General features: G+C 44.5%; 1 protein-coding gene across 10 annotated transcripts in view; it reads left to right on the top strand.

Moving 5' to 3' along the window:
• Positions 1-10,000, top strand: part of kiaa1217 (KIAA1217 ortholog) — a gene marked incomplete at its 5' end in the record, with an annotated part of 160,210 nt that overhangs the window by 72,259 nt on the left and 77,951 nt on the right. For 9 of the 10 annotated variants that reach the window (XM_083632082.1, XM_083632085.1, XM_083632081.1 and 6 more), the window contains one exon: positions 214-500. In XM_083632082.1, coding sequence (XP_083488208.1) covers positions 214-500 — 287 coding nt within the window. Of the gene's footprint in view, positions 1-213; positions 501-2,017; positions 2,221-10,000 lie in introns of those variants that run through there. The other variant, XM_083632086.1, reaches the window with a different exon arrangement.

Raw genomic sequence — 10,000 nt, 5'->3', positions numbered from 1 at the left:
TAATGAGATAATGGCAGGGTAACTGTGACAATACAGTATACTGAGAAAATACAGTATTACCATCTATTTGCATATGACGTCAGTTTCCCCTTCCCTCCACGTTCTCACATGGAGAATAAAAACATATAGACGCACAGATTGGTGGTTTTGATGGCAGAACATCAAGGTACAGTCCATGTGTATTGACCCCTTCTTCTCTCTCTGCCCCCTCAGAGCAAACCAAAAGCAATCTGAAGGTAACCTCCCCAGAGGACGTCCAGCACCTGAGCCGCAGGCAGGCCTCCCCAAATGGGACGGGCGCGTCCCGAGGAGACGCCAAAGCCAGCCGCACCATCCCTCGCAGGCACACGGTAGGCGGAGCCCGGGGCTCCCGAGAGATCCTGGCCATGCAGCCCTCAGACATGGACAAGAAGAGGGAAGCCTTCCTGGAGCACCTGAAGCAGAAGTACCCACACCACGCCTCGGCCATCATGGGCCACCAGGAGAGGCTCCGAGAGCAGGTCAGTGGCTGGAGGGAAGCCTGGAGGTATTTGCTGCTGTTTGGTCAAGCTCACAATGGTTTTGTTATAAGGATGATCAGAGTTTTATTTCAGCCAGACAATTCAATTTAACAGTCTGTTCAACAATACAGTTTGATTTATTCCACATGGGGCAATTCAAAAGATGGAATTGAGGGTACAAACAATCATTAAATACAGACATAAAATACAAATATCACATAACCATAAAGACAGAACAGGACAGATTACCAGAGTAATGGATTACATTCAGGTAATGTGGACTCGACTCAGGCTCTTCTTTGGTGACTCGGACTTGAACTCAGACTGGAACACCGTCGACTCTCTAAATATAGTGACTCGACTACAACAGTGCATTTACAACACATCGTCCAAATCACACGTGTCGTGCACCCAGAAATAATTTCTCCACTCTGGGTGTTACAGGTCATTTGTTATTTTCCTTTACAGACTAAGGCAACAATGCGATTGCAAAACTATTTCCCCGCTCTTTTGCCATAGGTTAAAAGGAAAGCCTATTCTATAAATCAGCCTGTCAGGTTTTCCCTCCCACAACCGCTGTGAGATTATGAGCCGCTGTTTTTGTGCAGGAGTGGAAAACGTGTGAACCGCAAAGAGATAGCATTGGCCACATTCAACTCTGCTTGTGCTGATCACTATAATTGGACTCTCTTATTATATAGCTGCAACCCAGTTTGGATATTCTTTCATTTGGAGATGACAGTGCATTGGCACGCATTTGTTGTTGGGAGTGTATCTTACTCCTCAGATTGTGATAGGCTGCTCATGCCTCAGCCTTTTGGAGGTAACAGAGTGGACGGTCCGGGGGAGGGTCAGAGCAGAGGGAGGGGAGGAGCAGGTCAATGGAGTCATTGGGTTGGGTGGACATTTGGCTCACCTGGCTGTTATCGGTTTGTTTGCACTGGGTCAGAGAAGACAAAAGGGAGGGGTCAGCTATCTGTAGCCAAAACAATTGAGGTGAAGGTGAGCTGGTCACCGAGACATAGGGAGCTCCAGGCAACGCTACAACAAGCCCACAGGGCACTGTGCAAGGCTGTTTTCAGTCCAACCCACCACATCATGTCAAGTAAACCTGTTTTATGATGAGAGATGCTATTTAAATTCAATGCACAATGATGAACTCACGTATATAGGAATGATGGTGTTATATTACTACTCCCAGCCAAGCAAATACATATTAGGCTATGTGTGTTCCTGTGTCCATGCATTTTAGCCATAAATCCAGCAATTAGGCGTGCCATTAAGTCTGTGTAGAATCTATGTGCATCGACCTGGAGTGGGAACACAAGGAGGACAGAGTGTGTTTTGTATGAAATATGGTAGTCAGACAGGTAAGTTCAGCTCAGGGCTGGGTGGAGTCAGAGTTGCCATAGAGACTCGTGATGTCACCGCTGGAGGGGCTCAGTTTACATGTAGGTGCCTGCTGCTGCTGGAGCGAGTGTTCTGCCTCTGCCTGCCTGGCTGGCTGAGTAAACTGACTGAGTGAAGAGAGCTGTGTGGGAATGCACAGCGCGGCTCTGCAGCACAGGGCAGGCGATGGATCAGAGAGGTTTGTCTGCAGCCATGGCCCTCTGCACGTGAAGCCCGCACAGGAATAACGACGGGAGGGATCAACTTTTCGTAAACGAAGGATTCAACTCGACGCCTTCGGTACAGTCGGAGGCAGTATAACAACAACAAGGTAGGCTGCTATCCGCAAATTAGTAACTCTGTAATAGGCTGTATTCACCTGTTACTTTTTCGGGGTTATTATTAGGCTAAAGTTAATGATGACGGTCAGAAGTTGATCGCTCCTGTGTTGCCGTTGCGATGCATCGCATTGGACGAAGCAGTGCCAGTGGATTGGAGAGCAGCGCACTATCAGGTGCTTCAAACTTCCAGACAGGCGGATGCAAAAGTTGGCGCCCGAGTTATAGCAGTTAGTTTAGGTCGATTGGCGTCGTTAAAGTTGAGCTAGTCATCTGAAAGGTTATGTCGTGTATAGCCAGGCTACTTGCGACCCTCCTTAATAATTTTACGAGAAGGCAATTATGTGGCCATAATTGCGAGGCAGATGATCTCTGCCAGCGTCAGTTGAAGGTTATTTTGGTTTAGCCGAATAACCTCACATGCTAGCGATAGTGGTGATGATAGTGATTAGCACAATAACAATACTGATGTTTTTTGGCTACTAATAAGTTGTAACGCATTAATTAGTAATTACTGCATACATTTTTCTAATGAAAACCGCTCTAGTTTCACTGAAAATGTGCACGTAGTTTTGTGGTTGTGCTATAGATTTGAGTAAACTTGTATTTTCCAAACAAACGTCTACCTGTTAAATGAATATAATATAATGTGATATAATGTAATATTTTAGTATAATATAGCCTATAGTGGAGATGTGCATAACTTGATGGCCTTTGTTGAATTGTCATTGTTTACATTGCACTTGTGCAATCTGTTGACACACTGTCAAATGTGTCCATGTATGTGTTGAACTTCTTCCATTAAGACCAAATCACCTGGATGTTTACATTTACTTCCGGGTACCCCTGGGTCCACACATTATAATGGCGGTGGACGGCACAAACTGACATGTTGAAGACAAAAACAGACAAAGAAGACAAAAATGGTTCGTCCGTGTTGTGTTGTTGTTTAATATCATTCATAACAACACTTTCACTAACGTTAGTGGAGACCAGACTAGCTAATTTACCTGTTGGACCAGACTAGAGTAGACTTGAAGCTAAATTAAATTGACCTGGCGTCAGTAGCTCTGTCTGTACCAGGCTCTTTCTCGCCGAGAAGAGCCTGGTGACGCGAGGTTACTCTGTCTGTAACGTAAAAAAACAGCGAGTTTGACAGACAAACAAACTTTATTAGCTAGCTAACACTACATAAAACAAACACAGAAGAAAGGCTAGATACGTCGGACAAGCATGTTTACCAACCGTTTAACCATTTAAATTGAAAGTAGTCGGCCGAAAACAACGAGAGGGTTTGACAGCATTTATATGACAACACGCACATTTAAACCTGCCGCCTTTCCCAAGTGGTACCCGGAAGTAAATTTGTTTACATGGTGACGTCACGGTGATTTGGTCTATACTGACTTAGGCTATTGTGTGTCCAGTATGGGTAGGTTTGTCATTATGAGCAGATTGTTGCAATAGTGCATGTTGTCTATCATAAACATATGTCACATGGTTATGTGAGCAACAAGAGGCAGTTTGTTTAGACACAGAGAGTTGTTGTGCCTGAACAGGAAAACAGTGTTGGGGTCACTCCAGAGTCATGACATGGACAATATACTGTAGTTTGGAGCTTCCAACCCTTATTAGCAGTGTTTATCTGACAGTATTTCCCCATGGATGGAGTTCAACATCAACATTTGAAGAGTTAGGCTATATTCCAAAATGTCATCCTACATCCAGTTTTGAGTAAAAATAAAAAATCCTGCTTGTTGTAAACATTTTGTGAGATCCAAACTTAAGTTGTCTATTCTCCATAATTTGTTTAAAGTTTGTGCTGCTTTTCACTCAGAAGAATAAGAGACAGTTCCCATTCGATTTGTCATGAAACTCTTCATACTAGTGAGATATTGAGATTTGAGCAATAGAAGATAATTATACAAGACTCTGTCACAAAACAGACTGGTTTGAACATGAATTGAATGTGACATAATCCAATGCACACCACCACATCAAGAGTACTCCAGTCACTCTCTGCTAATATGAACAGCACATAAAAAAAAGAAAAAAAAAAGCTGACAGGTTTATTGAAGCGTCTCACACACTCATTAATTATTCAGCCTGGCGGCAAAACCGCTACAAACAAATCACCTGTGCCCACAATAATGTAGCTATGATAGGCTATCAATATGCTAGTTACTGCATGGCAGTGTGGGAGACAAGAAAACGACACGGCAAGGCGATGTGTGGAGGGAGGAGGGGGGTCACAAGCTACTGTTCTCACACAAACACGAAAAGGCTAACCAAACAAGAAGAGCAACATTGGTGGCAACAGAGCATGCTTCCGAGGTGAGAAAAACAGTCTCCGGAGGTTTGAGTTACAAAGGAGGGGATTTATCAAGGTCAAGCGGAGGTTGGGAAGATGATATCGCCATGACCCCGCTCCGCCCAATGCACGCACACACACATACACTCCCACACACACACACACACACACACACACACACACACACACACACACACACACACACACACATACGGGACACACACTGCATGACTCACTCTCATACAATGCACCCTCAAGTCTCCCTCTCTCCCTGTGATCCTTAAACCCATAACAAAAGCCAGCGGTTTAATTTCCTCCGCTCCTCATCAGGTCTGCAAAGACCTCGATCCCACCCGAGGGAGATGAGATAACGACCCCATTGGACTCGCCCGCCACCCATCGTCTCTCACCCCCTCACCGCCCAGGGGCTTTGATGATGAGCACAGACTGAATCGCTTGACCGATCACACAGACACACCGATCCTCTCCTTCCGTTTGTGCGTCAGTGTCTGTGTGTGATGAGGCATGGTTGCCCCGGCCGTGCTTTCTCCACAGTATAAGAGCATAGAGCCAGCATGTTAGGACAGCTGTCTGCAGCAGCTCTGTAGTCCCCTAGCTGTGATAGTCCAGACAGCTCTGTAGTCCCCTAGCTGTGATAGTCCAGACAGCTCTGTAGTCCCCTAGCTGTGATAGTCCAGACAGCTCTGTAGTCCCCTAGCTGTGATAGTCCAGTGGCTGCTGAGAGAAGGGCCACAGATTATGGTAACTCTGTGACAAAGTATAGAGATGAGTCCCTGCATACTTGTGAATCATTTTCCAGTAAACTCTATCAACAAGTGCTCATGCTGTGGGCAGCATGTTACACATTTTATTTTATTTTATTTTGGTTAGAAATTAACTTTTTGCCTCTCAGCGTGTGGGAGGATCACGCTATTCCCCCAGTACCACCCCCCACCCCCCCAGTACCCCCCCAAACAGGTGCCCCGACCAACCAGAGGAGGCGCTAGTGCAGCGACCAGGAGTCACACCCCACTGGCTTCCCACTCGCAGAGTCGCAGACACAGCCAATTGTGTCTGTAGGAGCGTCTGACCAAGCGCCGGAAGTACCGATTGTAACCCGGGTCTCTGCGCTGGCAGGCGAGTGCTTTTACCTCTGCACTACCCAGACGCCCCGGGGTTGGCATTTTTACCATCGCCATCTTGGTTATTTGGAGCCAGAAGTTACATGAATGTGGACGAGAAGAGCCGCAGTGTGGCCTGCTATTGGTCTGTGATCATAGTCTGCTGTATCATATATTCTACTCAAAATGGGACCATAATTGACAAAATGAACATCATGCTGTATTGAAGAAGACTTGAAACTGGCGATTGAGACCATCAACTCATTAGGAAAGTGTTTACTGAGGCCATAAATGAAGTGACAAGAAGTAGCGTAATTTCCCCATTCACCGTCCTCCACGTAACCAGACTTCTTTTTGCAGCCAGTGGAGTCACCCTCTGCAGGCCATTTGAGAGAATGCGGGTTTAAGTTACTTTTGCATTGGCTTCACAAACAAAGCTACGAGCTAGCCGCTTGAGTATGATTTTGCATCTAGGAAAGGCAGTCAATCAGAGCTATTGTTTTGCTTTGATTTGATTGGCTCACAGTCAGAGGGAGTGTATAGTGGTCCTTTGAGAACAGGCCAAAAACGACATAACTGAGGCACTCAAATGTTATCTGCCAGTGTGGAGGATGACCTTTATTGAGTTGTCCAGCACAGAAAAATGTTATCATTATTTTGTGCCTTGCTGGGTCGTAATTTCGGACCCTGGCTATTAAGCTACAGGGATCAGGGCAAGATAAGTTATGCTCAATATAGCAACGTAAACACCCCTCATTCATCATTACAAACAGCGTATGTATATTCTCCCTCTGAGTCTTTTTTTAGGCATTGCAACATTTGGCCCGTCCCCCACATACCTCTCTCTGTGGGCTCCTGGCCCTGCTACACTCGTACTCCTCCGAACCAAGGTCAGCCAGATAACACACGCATCAGCTCCCTGCACGAAACCTGAGCCTGATCACAGAGAGAGGAGGGCTGGGGAGCGCTGGTTCTGATCTTAACTAGCCGGCACGAAGAAGAGGATGATTCATTGTTGGTGTCTTCCACTCTTGGTATGGCATTCCAGCAATGATTGGGCTATATAATGAGTTAAAGCAGAGATGGTTCGCTGCCTGAGCCCACTAGACTAGTACTGCACGCACATATAAGTGATGTATTTTCACAAAGTGCATCTTTGTCGTAGCCTTTATTGTTGTGTCTGGACTCGCACAATCAGATACTGTGTGGCCCAGGTCTGCGGTGCGACATCTGGTTTTGATCAAGTCCTCTCCAGCGGCCATCAGGAGCGCAAGCCGGGACGTTTTAATGGCATCTGCCACCTCTCCCTGAAGTGACACTTTTAGAGTCCGCCTTGACTAACGCAAACAAGGAGCACGGGGCCTTAGAGGCAAACGCCCGGGTTAAGCACAGGCATGCGTCAACCTGCCGGCCAGCAGGGGTCTGGGGAGGGTTTGGGGGTTTAGGGGTGCAGCTCCCCAACTGGGAAGACAAGTGGCCCGTGGAGTGGCGCCGTGGCTGTGTCTAATCCTGGGGGTCAAGGTGGGGGGGAAGAGGGGGTGACAGGGAGTTAAGCCTCTCTGACTCTGACAGAAGGTCTTGATGGACCAGCTTCTGATCAGTCCTGATAATGAGTCGAGCCAGACAGACAGAATATTAATGCCCGCGCGTATATCAGACTAGCTAATCAGGTCTGAGCTCTTTTCGGTGCGCGGGTCTCCAGCATGACAAAGCTGTATTAGCCCAGGCTTAGGTCAACAACAGAAGTCTGAGTTATCTTCACTTATTTGTTGCTTCCATTGGTTGACTAGCTGAACAGACAGGTCATTGTTATGACGCTCTAGAAAGTTGTGATTGTCTTGTCAGGTTTTGCCTATTCACTTGAAAGCAATGGAGATGAAATAGCAGGGACTTCTTTAACCTCAAGCGCTTCCATTCTTTTGCATACAATTAAGACCATTTGTCAAAACAGCATGCCAGCTGCAGCCTGGGGATCGTCTCCTGTGGAGCGTTGTTGGACATTTTTCATCAGCTTGGCTGTAGTCTCTCAAAGCTATTCATCATCAAGGCTGTACAACTAGGTGTGAGTATGAAGTAATTGCATGTTCTTTTGGCATCATTTTTTGGACTGCAATTTGGGGAAATATTTTCCTCCTTCCACTTTGACTTTGCTGACTCTCTCACTTTAAAATTCAGCACTATTGCACACAGTACTGTAATCCCATTTTTACCATAAGAACAAGGAGAATAATATACCTTGATAATTTACTGTTGCTGCCAGTGCTTTGGAAAAAAGTGTCAAATGGATCATCTACAGTACAGGTACCTTGACATATCTGCTCCCGTAGGACCCGCACAGCTGTTTTTCACAGTGACCACTGACTTTATATTTGGAGCCAAAATCTAACAGACATTTTCCCTAAAGGAACTATTTTTGACGGAGCAGATATCTGATGCTTGTTTTTTGTGTGAATTTCTATGACCAAGGCATTTTTGGATTTTGTTATTTCAATTTTCGTGAAACAAAGGACTCCCGCACACTGGCTGCTCACTTGCAATTAAAACGTTTTAATAGGAAGAATAATGTTTCGGTATGCAGACCTGTTACCCTTTATTATTATTTAAATTTTCCTCATCCATGTTTTTGCTGCTCGTTAAGTCTGTTCGTTGATGCGAAACATGCTGCTTTCAACTGTGCCTTGTAAGCAAACACCTCCGAGGGCAGATGTACTGTAAATACAACTTGCACATTCAAGTGCGTTTGGTCAGATATAACAAGAGAATGGACCCTGTAACAAAGTTAGTTTTGGTTGCAGAATGGAGAGGTGAAAATACCCATCAAGCACATGTATCAAGTTTAAGCTCTAAATGCCAGTTGTAGTTATCATTTTGTTGTGTCATTCAAGTCCGCTCAAGTCAACCTGTAGATAATTGCTATTTTTATAACGGCACTTGAAGGAAGCAGGACGTTACAGGCATACTGAGGTCATCATTTGGGATGAGCGTCAGACTCACTTGATGCAAACTAACTGACTTAGCAAGCAGCTAAGACATGGAGGAGAGAAAAGCTCATAGAAAAACTATATTATTATAATATACATGTATTATAATAATGGTAAAGTTTATTTATACAACAACTTTCATACACAACATGCAACAGAAGGCAAAAAAAGAAAAGAGACCAAGCAAAATGCATTACATTAAAAGAAAGATAAAAATATGCAAATAAAAGAAAATAGTCAAAAGTGAACAGTTGAATATTATCACTGATCAGTGCGGTGAAATGCAAATGTGCTGTTCTGTTGTTGCTTCAAATTTCTTACCTGCAGAGTGCCAATGTGCTATAGAAGCGTAAGAACAGGGAGAAGTGTAAGAACAGGGAGAAGTGTAAGAACACGGAGAAGTGTAAGAACAGGGAGAAGTGTAAGAACACGGAGAAGTGTAAGAACAGGGAGAAATGTAAGAACAAGGAGAAGTGTAAGAACAAGGAGAAGTGTAAGAACAGGGAGAAGTGTAAGAACAGGGAGAAGTGTAAGAACAGGGAGAAGTGTAAGAACAGGGAGAAGTGTAAGAACAGGGAGAAGTGTAAGAACAGGGAGAAGTGTAAGAACAGGGAGAAGTGTAAGAACAGGGAGAAGTGTAAGAACGAGTGTCAAATGATGTGTGTCAAAAATCACATCCAGTGCATTTATGATTCTGCAACAGGCGACATACAGTACTGTGTGAAAGAAGGTGTCAGAAAAAAGGTTGATTGATGTAAGAATCGGTATTCTTACATGAATCAATTCTCAACTTCCTTTTTTATGTAAGATAATTTTTCTTTTTTGTATTACTTAAAATACTAAATTACTAAATATAAAAACAATCTTATACACTTCCTGCTTTCATGCCATAATTTGCTACCCAGCCTTTCTTAGCACACAGCGGACTGGAGTAGATCCTGAAATCCCTATGTCCTGATTGAGAATCAATTTTGAATCGAGAATCGACTTGAATCGTGACCCCAGAAATCAAAATGAAATTGTGAGATACCCAAGATTCACACCCCTAGAAATCATTGCTTTCAATTCTATGATGTTTACTGTATTTATTTGAGTTACACAAGTACACTCTATCCTGCCAGTTACATTCCATCATTATTTTTTGATGGATTTCCATTACTGACATAACTGTCAATGTTTTGATATATTGACAGTGACATTCTAAGCTTTATGACCCCCAGAGCCAAATGGAGAGCAAGCAAGAGGGGCGTTTCCCCTTGTCTTTTCTATCTGCACCTTCGCTGTGCAAGTCCTTGCATGCAGCCTGACATCTGGACTCCACCTTGGGCCAAAGGTACGAACCTCACTTCAAAAGGCAAGG

The sequence above is a fragment of the Poromitra crassiceps genome (genome assembly GCF_964638095.1).
Source record: "Poromitra crassiceps genome assembly, chromosome: 2".
NCBI lineage: Eukaryota > Metazoa > Chordata > Actinopteri > Beryciformes > Melamphaidae > Poromitra > Poromitra crassiceps.
Note: the sequence above shows the minus strand (reverse complement) of the source record. Positions and strands in the feature narration are given on the sequence as shown.